Source organism: Fulvia fulva, chromosome 11, assembly GCF_020509005.1.
Source record: "Fulvia fulva chromosome 11, complete sequence".
In the NCBI taxonomy this organism is placed as follows: Eukaryota; Fungi; Ascomycota; class Dothideomycetes; order Mycosphaerellales; family Mycosphaerellaceae; genus Fulvia; species Fulvia fulva.
The window spans coordinates 3,179,381-3,193,786 of record NC_063022.1 but is presented as its reverse complement, the minus strand read 5'-3'; the positions used below and the strand labels follow the sequence as shown (position 1 = coordinate 3,193,786).

At 53.1% G+C, this 14,406-nt stretch overlaps 6 protein-coding genes across 6 annotated transcripts; 2 read left to right on the top strand and 4 right to left on the bottom strand.

Annotated features, from left to right (window-relative positions):
* Positions 1–54: 54 nt before the first annotated feature.
* Positions 55–1,757, bottom strand: CLAFUR5_13308 (Flap endonuclease 1; the record flags this gene model as incomplete). The annotated part of the gene is made up of 2 exons (XM_047912456.1): positions 55–1,532; positions 1,580–1,757. The coding sequence occupies 2 exons, from the start codon at positions 1,755–1,757 to the stop codon at positions 55–57; spliced, it is 1,656 nt and encodes a 551-aa protein (XP_047767722.1).
* A 900-nt stretch (positions 1,758–2,657) lies between these two features.
* Positions 2,658–3,356, bottom strand: CLAFUR5_13307 (uncharacterized protein; the record flags this gene model as incomplete). Its single annotated transcript, XM_047912455.1, has 1 exon — positions 2,658–3,356. One exon carries the CDS (start codon positions 3,354–3,356, stop codon positions 2,658–2,660), a length of 699 nt encoding a protein of 232 aa, XP_047767724.1.
* Positions 3,357–4,135: 779 nt separating this feature from the next.
* On the bottom strand, positions 4,136–5,007 carry CLAFUR5_13306 (uncharacterized protein; the record flags this gene model as incomplete). Its single annotated transcript, XM_047912454.1, has 2 exons — positions 4,136–4,864; positions 4,957–5,007. The coding sequence occupies 2 exons, from the start codon at positions 5,005–5,007 to the stop codon at positions 4,136–4,138; spliced, it is 780 nt and encodes a 259-aa protein (XP_047768071.1).
* Positions 5,008–6,011: 1,004 nt separating this feature from the next.
* CLAFUR5_13305 (Hps1-dma1 cluster oxidoreductase toxD) lies at positions 6,012–7,361 on the top strand (the record flags this gene model as incomplete). Its single annotated transcript, XM_047912453.1, has 3 exons — positions 6,012–6,140; positions 6,196–6,705; positions 6,756–7,361. The coding sequence occupies 3 exons, from the start codon at positions 6,012–6,014 to the stop codon at positions 7,359–7,361; spliced, it is 1,245 nt and encodes a 414-aa protein (XP_047767723.1).
* A 1,051-nt stretch (positions 7,362–8,412) lies between these two features.
* Positions 8,413–10,088, bottom strand: CLAFUR5_13303 (Cytochrome P450 monooxygenase; the record flags this gene model as incomplete). Its single annotated transcript, XM_047912451.1, has 4 exons — positions 8,413–8,671; positions 8,727–9,334; positions 9,385–9,909; positions 9,960–10,088. The coding sequence occupies 4 exons, from the start codon at positions 10,086–10,088 to the stop codon at positions 8,413–8,415; spliced, it is 1,521 nt and encodes a 506-aa protein (XP_047767727.1).
* Positions 10,089–11,707: 1,619 nt separating this feature from the next.
* Positions 11,708–12,970, top strand: CLAFUR5_13302 (26S proteasome regulatory subunit 6B; the record flags this gene model as incomplete). Its single annotated transcript, XM_047912450.1, has 1 exon — positions 11,708–12,970. The coding sequence occupies one exon, from the start codon at positions 11,708–11,710 to the stop codon at positions 12,968–12,970; it is 1,263 nt and encodes a 420-aa protein (XP_047768072.1).
* Between the last annotated feature and the right edge of the window lie 1,436 nt (positions 12,971–14,406).

Sequence of the window (14,406 nt, the reverse complement as noted above, 5' to 3'; positions counted from 1 at the left end):
GTTCAGGACACGTCTTCCCCATGGAGGTAGCAGAGTAAAGCAGAATCGTGTTGATCACGTCAAGTCGATGACATCCTCGTTGCCAGCAAACGATATGTCCAGGCGTGTCGGCATCCTGAACCCCGATATTGTAAAGCCGTTATTCGTCGTTCCCACTGTGGACGGGCTGTTGCGTTGCGTATTCGTGGACTCGGCCGAAGGTTTTCGTCTTGTTGCCTTCGCTTTCTTCGTCGAGCTGCTGGCTGTATCGCTTTCAGCTGGTCTCTTGCTATTGCCACTGTTCCTGCCCGCCGCATTTCTTGGGAGAGACGAAGGTGCTCCGAATGTGGCCAAGAACTCCGGATACTCCTCCTCATACGGCACTTTCGGGTCCTTCTTATCGCGCTCATCCCACTCGAACCCCGGCACTATCGGTTCCCCATCATAGTCGATCGGTGCGATCTCAAGTGCCATGAAGCTAACCTTTACCACAGGTGATCTGTTTGCGGTATCCTTCCTCTGCTGTTTTGCTTTGGCTTGAACGATGAGGTCTGTTGCGTCCTGTCCCTGACATCCAGCCGCCATCAGCTTGTTTGCAAGAAGGCCTGGCGTAAGACGGTGGAGGAATTGTTTCGCGCGCTGTCGGCTTTGCCATCCGAACATGCGGGCAGTGAATGCTCGAAGCTCTACAATGTTGGGTTGCTTGGGGATCCATATGGTTGACCGGAGCTGCTCCAGAGTAGCATCATCGGAAATCATGGGCCGCAAGCAGAGTCCGAGCAGTTGTGCACTCGGCCAGTCGGAAGGCACGGTGTCCGCAATCAATCTCGAGATGTTCCGTACTGCACCAACGAATGTATCCCGTTGGCTTATCCTCCAGCCATTCAGCATGCCTTTGCGTGCTTCTTCCTTTGCAGTGCTTTTCCCGATATGGTAGAGCTTTTCCAAAGCGGCAGATTTTTCGACGATCCGCAATGCATTCAAGAAGCCGCAATTACGGAGGCCATGGCGGTAGTCACCGCCAGCTAGCAGTGCAGCAAGCGCGAGGACTTTGGCAGGCCGTCCGGCTGTCTCGAGATCGGCGGCCTGTATCTTTTGCAGTTCCTCGTCGTTCTTCTTCTTCTCCTCCTTGTCGTTCTTCTCCTCCTCCTGGTCGTTCTTTCTGGCTCTGTAAATGCATTGCCCACCGAACGCCAAAGCATCGCCATCGCTCGTGTATATGCCGTCGACTAACCCGGCTTTCTCGAGCGCGACGCATTCCGCTTCTGCTTCACCAGGCGCATCCCACCTCGGAACTCCCATCAGGTCCAGAACTTGTTTGGCCAGATCCTCGACATGGGTGAACTCATACTCTTGTTCGATGTCACGCGTCCCATGAGCATTCGGTGCTGGAGGAGGGACGTATAGGTTCGTTCGCTTGGCGATCGGTCGAAACTTGTCACGCTTGCATGTCGGCCGTCCAGGTCCATCGAAGATGTATACCGGCTGTACACCTTGAATCATGAGATTGCAGGCCGTCGTCATGAACGTTCGACTGGGATGGTTCATGCCGCCTCGTCGGTATTAGCTGCAGCCTGAGCGATCATGTACACGTGCTCACCATATTTTGCTGCCGGCCTGGTGCTCTCGCGCAGCTTATATATTACCACAGATGCGTCTACTGCGATGCGGAGCGGGCGACCTTTGGCCTCGACGCATGCTGCACTTTCTGCAGCAAGCGTTGTATCCTGTAGAGTGAGTACGCGCTCGACCTCTTCCCAGAGACCAGGTATACCCATTGCGTCGACGGCCAGGTGTGGTTCGAGGAGCAATGAGCGTGAGTAGTGATGAGATGTCCTTAAAAGGAGAGAAGAGACGCGTCGTGACGCGTCGGGCTTTGGATGTCAACATGGACGTTGGCATGGTCAGGTTGTTGGAGTCGGGCGATGGCGCAGACAACATTGTGGACAATCCAAAATCTTGTTGATGTTGGACAATTCAGCCTGGGGAAGGCCGAGATATCAACACTGCAGCAGCACTGGATCAGAGAATGAGCGGCATTTCTCGAGTTTCGTGCGTGACTATCTTGACATGGGCTATTAAGGAAGTGTGGACAAGGAGTGCGGGTATGTGGATATCGCGTTGCAAGGCCATGTTGCCTTCGCGGGTGGGTGTAGTGGTTGCCAAGAGGGAGAGATGAGGATGGAGCGGTGAACCGGGAATCGAACATGCCTTAGCGTGTCGTGTTCGTGTAGCCAATCGCGAGTCGCACATGCCCTTGTCGTACTGTACAGCGCAAAACTCCTGGAACGACGACAGCATCCCTCACAGCAGAACAATGCAAGACTTGGCTGTATGAGCGACCGGGTACCGTGTACTTTATATTTGCTGCCAGAGAAAACTATGATCGCAGTGGCAGGTTGAGCTAAGTATGCAATATCGTCAATGGACAGGCTAATTCCAACCCTTTGGGCCTGAGCCTTGTCGACATAAGCGCGGTTGGGGGGTTCACAGTCCAGCACGGAGGTCTTGCCACTGAGATGATATCAGTATCAGCTATGGAAGTCGCCGACCGCAAGCCAACGGGAGAAACCTTTTTCTTTCAGCAATGCCACGCCACGACCGCGCCGCCTCTTGCGCCAGATCATCTCCGCCTGCAAACATCTCCCTTCGCCGCACTCCCTCGCCTCTACAGCCTTTCACTTTCCCCCGGCCCTCACCAACCGCACAAGCTGCACCTTCACATCCCTCGTATACTCCTCCGCCGCCCTCAAGTCCGACGGATCCTCCTCCTTGGACCCCAACGAAGGGACCTTCTGCCGACCTCCCGGACGACTCAAGTAGCCAACATGATAAAACCTTAGCCCACCAATCACTTCCTCGACCCGCTTCCCCTGATGCCTCACGCTGGCCCGTGCCCACTGTAGGAGGTTATCCGCCATGACGCGAGGACTCTGTGCGACTCTGGGGTTATACGACATCTCGAGTGTGACCAAGCCGGTCAATGCTTGCAATGCCGCGAACACGGGTGCCGCCTGTCTGAGTGCAATCGGAGCTGCGATATCGATGTGTCGGACGAGTCGGGCAGATTTCTTGATGCCCTTGGTGAAAGCCCACAGCGCGCGTGGATCGTGGGCGAAAGTGAAGGTATCGTCGCTGTGGAGGTATGCGGTTGCTTCGTTGTGGATCTGTTTGTTGACTGCCAGAAGGGATGGTGAGGGGGATGCTTCGTGATAGTTCTGGATCCTGGCTGTGATGCGGCCGGCGTCGTCTTCGAGTGCGAGTTTGATGGGACAGGGTGCCACCAGCAATAATTGCCAGATGTGGTTGCGAAGCTCGGCCGGAAGTGAGAGCAGAGGTGATGGCTTCTTGTGTGTTTGCTGCTTGCGCGGAGACATCGTCGGCGGTGTTATGGTCTGGTGTGTTGTGTTGTGTCGTGTTGTGTCGTGTTGTGTCGTGTTGTGATGAGTCGAGTGTGCTTCATTCATCCGAAACCAAGTTTCGGCAAGTGAGGTTGTGCAAGAGAGTGAACGCGCGCGTGAGCGTGCGGGGCGTACGAGCATTGTTCAACCGCAAAAGCTCACTTCCTTGGTGATCACATGGCCAGCTCGACATCTTCGAGATCAGCGCGTCGTCCGAGTCTGATCCCATCTCTGCTCGAACGTCCCACTGCGATCATCTGTCTCCATCCAGCCCTTCACACAGCCGATAAAGTCCTGAATATAAGAGTCGTTGTATCCATCGTCCTCGGCCCTGCCAATACTGCATTCCGCTCAGTCTCGAATGATCCATTGTTGATGATGTCGCATCTTTCCTTGGCGTATTGCTCAACATAACTCATCTGCCGCAGCTCCAAGGGCAGACTGAAGAAGTCGAGGGGCTTGCGGGCTTGCGCTACAATCGACGCCATGGTTCGTGGTAGCGGGGTGCTTGCGAAGGATATGTTGAGATGATTGTGATGATGGCAATGTCCGCCGTGGCAAGAATTCTGCGATGACCGGGGGGTCATCAAGCTTTTCACTGATTCAACTAAAACCGTCTTATATCGAAGATAGGTCAGCAGAGTGTGTGCGCAGACTGTCCTGGAACCAGGTCCTGTCCTCAAGTCGGTTCTGCTCCGTGTTTAGCACCGGCTTCTAAGTTGAGTATGGTGCTGTGTCGTGGACAATCACGCGGCTCACCTAGCACGATGATACTCAACGCGGACGTCTGTCCGTTTGTACATCGGGGTGTATCCTCGCAGGTGCGCGCGGCGGAACATCTCATCGTGGAAGCGACGGAAGTTCATGCGAAATCTTCGCTGCAGCTGTCCTTCTTCGTCATCCTCTGATATACTATCGTCCGAATCACTATACTCCTCGTCATCGTTGACAGCAGACAAAGAATATTGTCCACGAAGCGTTGTCTTGGTAGGCCCAGGACGTTGGTTTGTATCCAGGAATCTGCGAGGCGATTCCTTCAGGCAGTGCTCGCTTTTGCACAGGCGATCAAGCAGAGCTTCGTCGACATGATCTACTGCTTCGCCGTCCATCATGCCGCCTTGTGCTTGAGCCTCGGCGTAGTAGCGGTTGGAAAGATAATTCTCCAGGCCTTCTGCAGCTTCTCTGTCGCCGATACGTCGATCCTGCGACTTGTCTATATCGTAGCCAGTCACAACTTCAATGCTTTGCAGCTTGCTTTGCCGCTTCGTCCGGAAGTAATCGATCCACTGGAGTTCATCTCCATCTAGCACAGATGCAGCGCCATCGCGCGACTGTCGCAGCTGCTTCAAACCAGGAAAGCATATAAGCAGTGCTTGATACTCTAGCGGATGGGATAACATGTCATTGATATGGATGCGCTCTATGGCTTGCGCTTGTTGGGCTGTAAGCACATCTTTGACCAGTACAGATGCTACAGTGTCCGTCTGAGCATCAAATGTGAACAGAGCGAATGGTAGAAGGAATGCTTCCCGGTGAATCAGGCGGCATGTGCGCAAGATGGACAGGTCGAGCTTACTTCCTGCGTGAAGTCGTCGAATTCCATCCCGAGAGGGAAGTTCGTGGCCATGGATCTTGACCGCCTTTGAGTAACGAGTGCGACAGCGGCAGTCTTCACACTCAACTGGCCAAGGATGAATCGACCCGTCTATGCATACAAGCGTGCAGTCGCGCTGTTCAAAGTCGTGGATTGGGGTGAAGCATGCACGATGACGGGCCCAATATCGTGCTCGGACATGCTTTGATGGAACGTCCCAGCGAACATTCTCGTCTGAGCCGATGCACTCGCTTGGAATAGCCATGTCGCTCTTGCTCAGGGCGTATGCGTCTGCCCAGTCATCGCCTCCAGTACCAAACAAGAACTCGTACATCAATAGTCTGACCTCAGCGGGTAGTCCGAACAAGGGCGAGGAACTTTGAGGGTGTGCGCTCGGCTCATGGGAATCCTGTTGCACTGCATCTCGACGAGCCTCCGGCCTAGAATCTCGGGTCCTGGGCTCGGTCATGGCGTCCAGTGTGACCCAGATCTGCTGAGTATGCTTGTCACTTTCTCTCGTAGCCTATTCTCCGAGGTTGCGTATCAGTGTTTCGATGGATGAGTGTCGAGGGCAGCAGATTCAGCACGCGTTGGACTTGGGCAAACGCGTCAAGACGCTCGGATCTCTCCGTCGCCATTGCTCATCATAGCACGGCTGCACGGGCTACTTGTCCTCCTGGTCCGATCTGCTCCTATCTTCTGTTCACATGGTATATGGTCGACATCTTCATGCCACAGTAGACCACAGGCCCTACGGACGCACTGCCTCGACGAGCTCCTTCTGTTAGTGAGTGAGTCTGCAGCCACAATTCGGCAAAGCAGAAACATCGAGATGCAGCCCTGGACCGATTGACATCTCCCATCGGAGTGCTTTGCTTACTCTGCCTGGTATCTGGACGGTACTTGAGAACACGACTGAGACAATATGCATGTGTTCACACGAGAATGTTGACGGCGGAAAGGACATATCGGCGTTTGCCTGAAGCCTCAGGCAGGGTTGGAAATCCGGACAATTCTCGGATGGAAAGAGCTCCACCATGACGACAGCCATTGGACGACGTCGGAGCACTTCACGGACACCACCTCCCAACAACTACCCAAGCCAAAGATATAAGAAGGACGACTCCAGCAGCTCAGTATCAACACACCAATCTCACCAACTTTCTGTGAGCACATCTACTCACCAACCCCATGTCCAGCCGGCTGACCCCGCTCTCCCAGCACATATCAAGGATCAAGATGGCATCCCAACTTCCCTCCACCATGAAAGCCATCACAATCAACGAGAACAAGGCCAAAGTCTCAGAGATCCCGATCCCCAAAATCCGAGCAACTTACTTGCTCGCCAAAGTCGACTCGGTAGCTCTTAACCCCACAGACTGGAAGCACATCAACGGCAAGCGAGCAGCTGCCCACGGACTCGCCGGATGTGACTTCTCAGGCACCGTCGTCGAGGTCGGTCCAGAGGTCACAAAGTCGTTCAAGCCAGGTGATAGAGTTGCTGGAACTACCCACGGTGCCAACTTCTCCCAGCCAGAAGATGGTTGCTTCTCCGAGTATGTTGTGGCCAAGGCAGACTTGCTTGTCAAGATCCCAGAGAGCCTATCTTCCGAACAGGCAGCTACGTTCCCACTGGGTGTCTCGACCGTTGGTCAAGGTCTCTTTCAGAAGGGCTTGAAGCTCAATCTGCCGGACAACCCAACCAAGAGTGGCGAGACAGTTCTCATCTATGTACGTATTCAACTCCCATACCATTCAATTCCCCACTGACTCTCTTCCAGGGCGGCTCCTCCGCAACAGGTTCCCTCGCAATCCAATACGCCACCCTTGCCGGCTACAAAGTCATCACAACCTGCAGCCCCAAGAACAACACCTTCGTCAAATCCCTCGGCGCCACCGCCGCCTACGACTACAAAGACCCGCAATGCGGCGCTACCATCAACCGCGACACCAACAACTCTCTCCGCTTGATCTGGGACACAATCTCCCTCCCAGCCTCCGCAGCAATCTGCGAAGCTGCCCTATCCACTGATGCCAAGGATCCCAAGTACTGGACCATCTTGCCAGTCAAGCTGCCGAACAGGAACGATGTGGATAGTGGCTTCACGTTCATGTACACGATCTTTGGGGATGCGTTCGAGAAAGCTGGACGAGAGACGCCGGCGAGTCAGGAGGACTTTGAGTTTGCGAGGAAGTTCTTTGGGATCACGGAGGGATTGCTTAAGGATGGAAAGTTGAAGACGCATCCGGAAAAGGTTGGGGAGAAGGGTTTGGAGGGTGTGTTACAGGGCCTGAAGGATTTGAAAGAGGATAAAGTCAGTGGAAATAAGCTGGTCTATCGTGTGAAGGAGACGCCAGGAGATTCGAAGGCGGAGGTTGAGTTGTAAGCATCTTGGTAAGGGTATGTCTCCTCATGTAAGCTGGAGACCAGCTCCGTATACATCTCGACCATGACCAGCACAGCTGAAACCTCGCACCACATCGCTAGCTTTCACAGGAACACGAACTTATACTTATCCCAAGCATACCCATCACCATCCACAACATGACTCCTCACCTTCACCATCTTGAACTCGACACCCTTGAACTCCTCCCCCCTCAACTGCCCCCTCAACCCTTTGAGCGCCGAAGCATCATCATACTCCACCGACACCGTCACACCACTGACACACCGTCTATTGACCGCGCCAATAGAGCGCAGCCAGTCACCGATGGCATCGAGTTCCAGTGCATCCTCTCCATCTTTGGTATGGATGGCAATTGTGGTACGATAGTAGTAATGAAGCAGCTCGTAGCGCAGAGCTCTGCAAGTTCTGGTGATGGCTGGTTGAATCGCTGCTGAACGATCGTAGGAACTGCGCCCGTGGTATTGTGGCTTGAGGCATTTGATGTTGCTGGCCGTCAGGGTGGTGGTGTTGTCGATGGCGAGTTTGCCGATCTTGGACCAGATCTCGGCTGGTAAGTCGAGGAGGCGGAAGGGCTGGTCGGTGTTAGGATGATGGGTTTCATGGTTGCTGTACAATGCATACCTTCTCTTGGTCTCGTGGGTTCTGGTCAGTGACGATGTTGCTGGTAGCCGCCATGTTGTCTCGCTGTGTTTTTTGAGTAGCACTGTTGTTGATATCTTTGCTTGCCAATCTGTTGTGAGGAGAGACGGTGGTGTTACTGCCGCAAAATCATTGATGCAAGGCACCGTGGCCCTTGCTGCGATGCGTTGTCCTCGTGATCAACCACTCCTTCCACAATGTCGAAGTGAGCCGCAAATGAAGTAAAGTGAAGCGAAAGCAGCTCATATCACCCCAGATCAAGCTAGTCTCACTGCATGCATAAACACCCCATGACCAACATGAACCACCACAATGGCAAACACGCACTTCACCTGTCCATCAAGGTCACTCATACCATTTCCCCTCTCCACCCTACCATCTACATCGACCATCAAGTCATCGTAACCTCACACCTCTTCCCCTTCGGCGTAATAACAAAATAATTCTCCTCCTCCATACTCTCATCCGTACAACTCTCCGCCAACCTCACACCCCTACACTCCCTAAAGAAACTCGCCACCGCATACCGCATCTCCATATACGCGATATGAATTCCCAAACACGTGTACGCTCCCGCGCCGAAAGCACAGAATGCCGTTTTGGCTGCGGCTGGCATGTCTGATTCTTTGAACCAGCGTGCTGGGTTGAAGCTGGGGAGAGTGTTAGTCTGGACAGATAGTAGATGGGTTAGGAAGTGGGACTTACGATTTGGCGTCGGGCCAGATGTCTTCTTTCCGGTGTATGGTGTATGCTTGCGTGCCGACCGTCATGCCTTCGGGGATGAAGTGGCCGGCGATTGTAACGCCACCTTTGGGGACGAGGCGCGGGAGAGTACCGGGTACTGCGGCGTAGACGCGTAGTGTTTCTTGCATAGTCGCGTTCAGCCAAGGCAGGCTCTCCATATCGGTGTCCTTGAAGTTCTCGGGAAGAGTTGCGACTTCCTCCTCTAGCTTCCTTTGCAGCTCGGGTCGCTTCAGCACCGACCAGATAAAGTAGGACAGGGTATTGGCAGTAGTTCCGCTGCCCGCGAAGATGAGACTGGTGGCTTCAACTCTCACATCGAGGTCGTCCAGGGAAGAAACGTCCTTCTCTGCTTCGCTTAGCACGTTGGCCATCAGGTTTGTCTCGCTGGCCTGGGCTTTGGCGTTATCAACAGCTTTTTGGCCGTAGTCGAGGATGATATCGGTCGCATCAAAAGCCTGCTTGGCGCCCTTCGATGGGATGAGGCGACCGATCGCGCGGACGAGAGGAAGTTCAGCACCGATACCGTTGCCTACGAGTGCAAGCTCGAGCGTGCGGATGTAATCAGTTTTCTGCAAGAGTCGTTAGCACTATAACAGCCACTGCGGAGCAGAACTCGTACCTCTCCCTTCTCCAGCATGCCGAAGCTCTCACCAAAGCCAAGTCGTCCAACGGTGTCCGTAGCCAGGAACGTCCACCATTGCATGAGATCGGCATTGCCCTTGACAGCCCTCTCCTTGATACCCTTTACGGCCAATCTCGCCTTCTCCGCAACGATTGGCTCATAATGTTCCCTGAGATATGACTTGCTAAACCCTCTCGCAAAGAGCTTCCTCCGTGCCGCGTGGGTCTCCTTCGTCATCATGGTGAAAACGCTGTGTCGAGGAAAGATGGTAAGCTTCTCGTACCAGTCGGCTTTATTGAAAGTCGCGGAAACAGCATGAATCTTCTTGAAGCCGTCCATATCCGAGACCGAGACTTCGTCTGGTGCGATTCGCACAATGTCGCCATATTGTTGGTGGAGATCATGGATGAAGAAGATTCGACGCCCGCCGATGATGGCTTTCTTCAGTGGTAGTCTGGTGAAGCGCGACCAGAATGGACCAGGGACATTGCGGAGTGGGGATGTGAAAGCGAGCAGCAATGTCTATGCTGAAGTCAGCGAAGTCAAGCAATGAGTGCTTTGTAGTAACTCACCTGAAAGATCTGGTATCCCAGATATAGCGCAACCGCAGCCAGCGCTATCCGCTTGTAGTCCAGCTGCGCATCATCGCCATCCTGCTTCATGAACACCGCAAGAGGGCTCGTTGTTGGTTGTGGTGCCATCTGGTTACCTCGGACAGTAGACCAATATTCGAAACCGCACAGGCGAGGACGTTGGTGCTTTTAGCACAATGCTCTCACCCGCCATCTTTTGCATTTCGGTCATTGTGAGGAGCCCCGAGAAGCGTTCACAGTCGGTACCTATAACCGTCAAGCTGAACCCTTGACTTGCAGGACCCGCAGGATCCGCAGCGTCTATAGGAAGCAGTAACCTTGCATGCTCGTAACGCAGGACGCAGAACGATGGACATATTATGTTCACTGCTCATCTCATTGGCTATCTGGTCGTTGTTAACGCGGTGTGTGAACCAGATTTATCAGACGCAGGTAAAACGTGTGCAGATTCTCACAGCAAGCTCGACCACGCAAACAGGTGAGGCTGTTCGGCAGACGGATGCTGCACGGCGTGGGGAAACGATCTCTGCATATCGATACATGGCCATTGTTGTGGTAAAAGATCGCAAGAGCTCTCGGCTAGACCAGTAGCCGTCCATCATCAGCCGCTGCACGGTGTGAAGCGTGAAGAGAAGTCGACCCAAAGGGCTCCTGCATCAAATGTCCGAAGCTTGGTTATCGTGTTTCTGGTGTGAAGCATCGACCAAGTGGTACCAAGCTCTGCATTGTGACCTCACGACCGGTCCGGAAAGGAATTTCATCCATGCAGCTTCGGAGAAAGGCAGCGGGCCGAGCTCAGGCTGCATGTTGGCAATGCATATCATACGCATGACGTCCCTGCTCTCGTCTGAACAGGCTGAGGCGCGCGCAACGCGAGAACTCTGTTTTGAACTGTGTACCATGAAACCGGACAATGGAGCCGTAGGCATGAAGCACGTGTGCTGGGACTGCTATGTGGATAATAAGCTGTCCAGATGCAGTGCCTGAATCAAAATATTCGCAGAAGGACTGTCGTTGCACCGGGCGGGCAGATGTGGTCGAGCTCATCTCTCAATGCCCATCATTTGTTGGGGAGTCTGGAGTTGCCACGATGGACATAGCCATAGCCAGCAGCCAGCATCGCAGTAAGATTGCTGATGAGAGCCTCACGGTAGAGCCACTGATAGTGACCGTATCGCTGCCGACTGAGCGAATTGATTCACGGGGAAGTTCAGAGTGCCGGGACAGTAGTGTAATGTTCAAACCACTTCTGCAGCGCGACCAGCAGCGATCACCTGTTCCTCGAATGTATTATACCAGTCAAGCTTTCGTACTCACTTTCCCCATTCGAGGTCTGCGGGAGATATCGCCTTACTTGTGTCCGTGGTCATCAGGATATGCTGTTAAGATGATGGCGAAGTCTCGAAACCATCTTGATCGAATGTCAGTATTGGCTGACACCGGATCTTGCACACGGCAGTATCATGAAATAGTCATGACGAATGTGTGTGAAGCGCACATGCTCTAGTTGAGTGAATGTTGACGAAGCAAGGTGATCGTCGATGGAGAAGGCGCGCTAGAACTGTCCGCTTACATAAGCAGGATCGGATCGACTCTCGCGTCCTCCGAGCAGCTCACTGTTCCATCAAACACTCGACAACACTACCACCACATCACGCATATCACCTCCATCAACCCCCGCCGCCCCGTTATAATCCACCGCCCAAACCAACAGACATACTATCACGATGGCGGACGTGCTCAACCCAGCGAACACGGAGGCGCCTCACCTCAAGCGAGCGATCCCCAGCTCGGCCATCGCAAACGTCGACACCATCGAGGGACTCGCCGACGGCGACGATCAGTATGCCACATACAAGAAGCTGCAGCGACAACTCGAGTACATCAAGCTGCAGGAGGAGTACATCAAGGATGAGCAGCGAAGTCTGAAGCGCGAGCTGGTCCGGGCACAGGAAGAGATCAAGCGCATTCAGTCAGTGCCGCTGGTCATCGGACAGTTCATGGAGGCCATCGATCAGAACACCGGAATCGTGCAGTCGTCGACAGGTAGCAACTATGTCGTCCGCATACTCAGCACACTCGACCGAGAACTCCTCAAGCCATCGAGCAGTGTGGCGCTGCACAGACATTCCAACAGCTTGGTCGACATTCTACCGCCGGAAGCCGACAGCAGCATCGCTATGCTTGGCGCAGACGAGAAGCCAGATGTCACATATGCCGATGTTGGTGGTCTGGATATGCAGAAGCAGGAGATTAGGGAAGCCGTGGAGCTGCCACTCACACAATTCGACCTATACAAGCAGATTGGTATCGATCCGCCGCGTGGTGTGTTGCTCTATGGACCACCAGGAACAGGAAAGACTATGTTGGTCAAGGCCGTAGCAAACAGCACAACAGCATCATTCATCCGAGTGGTGGGATCAGAGTTCGTACAAAAGTACTTGGGCGAGGGACCACGTATGGTGCGAGACGTCTTCAGAATGGCACGAGAGAACAGCCCAGCCATCATCTTCATCGACGAGATTGACGCTATTGCGACGAAGCGTTTCGATGCGCAGACCGGTGCCGACAGAGAAGTGCAACGTATCCTGCTTGAGCTGCTCAACCAGATGGACGGTTTCGATCAGACATCCAACGTCAAGGTCATCATGGCAACGAACCGTGCCGACACTCTCGACCCTGCGCTTCTTCGACCAGGTCGTCTGGATCGAAAGATCGAGTTCCCATCTCTGCGCGACCGCCGCGAGCGACGACTGATCTTCTCCACCATCGCATCTAAGATGAGCTTGTCACCTGAAGTCGACCTCGACTCGCTCATTGTGCGCAACGATCCACTATCAGGTGCCATAATCGCGGCTGTGATGCAAGAGGCAGGTCTACGAGCAGTGAGGAAGAACAGATACAACATCATTCAGCAAGATTTGGAGGATGCGTACACGAGCCAGGTCAAGGGTACCAGCGAGGCGGACAAGTTCGACTTCTACAAGTAGAGTCGTTTCGCTTCGATATGAGTTTAGAATGCATGGCGTTGTGTGTGTAGCATACTGGGAATGCTGCAAGGGAGGCAGCTATGGTCTAGATGCGCCTGGACAGGCGATCCATAGGATGAGACAGCGGTCGCTGTCAACTGTAGTATACTGCATGATATCGAGAATGAACTTTCCACCCAGCCGCCTGGCACCCGCGAGCTCGTTCCTCAAAATGCTCTCAACATTCATCCAGCGAAGCGAGACAATGCGCGATTCCGAAACTGCCCAAGACCACTCATACATATATTGATGGGCAAACTAGCTCGACCATATATCGATCTACTACTATCATTTGGACGAGAACGCGCAGAACAACAACGACTGGAAGGGTGTGGGGAAGGCGAAGGCGCTCTATAGATACCTAGGAGGTACACTAAAGGCACCTTCCCGGTACTAGAATCGCGTTCTCGGCGTGTTTCCAGTGTGGTCCTCAAGCCAGCCAAGCCAAGCCAGAGGGTGTCGCGATCCGGCGTACACATAGGCAGCAGCCTATTAAACCTAAGGCAGTAGCCGCTAGGAATTAGGTAATATCAATTAGTTACCTACACACCCTTTTGAAGAGCAACTGTCGCGATCCGAGCGTGCACATGGGCAACATCCCATCATCAAAACTTGAGGCCACGTACGCTAAGAATCAGGTGACTGATTAGTCACCTGCAGCCTCTTCAAGAGCAACACTTGTCCATTCTAGATAGACACATGCAATACACAACCTGCTTTTGAAACACCCTATATGAGCCCGTACAATAACTTCCTACACTTCTAACGTAATAGTTATGAGCCCGATTAGCGCTCACTAACATTCGCTACGACAAGGAAGCCCTAAAGCAGAGTTTGTATCGTCATAGCACTACTACTACAACTAGTACAGTAGTATCCCCTAGGCCTAGTGAACCCGCGTGGAACTTTCACCAGCCTATAACCCATTTTACAGTTATGGCCACTACCGAGACGCCGGTAACTACCGGTGCCCTACCTTAGGGTACCGTAGTTCTAAAGAGCTATAACTAATAGGACAAGTTTAACCGTTAGCTAGAGCTCTACGTAGAGTCTTTGAATGTCTAGAAGTATATAGATCCTTACTAACTAAGTAACGAGCTAACAGAGCCTACTCACTTAACGTTTAAGGAAATCTAATAAGCGTACACGGTAGGAGACGCTATATTAAGAGATCTTATTAAGCTACGACAAATAGACGTAGACCGAAGGTAACGGATGTACGACATCTTTACTACTACGCGATCAAAGCTTATTACCTACCTTATCCGTACGACGATAGAGCTAGGGCAAGAGCTAATATACGGCTAGAACACCCTTAGAGCGAAATACTAGGCTCTTAAGGATCAGTATAGTCTAGACGATATACTACGTAAGCGGTAGCTTACGCTTAAGCTATC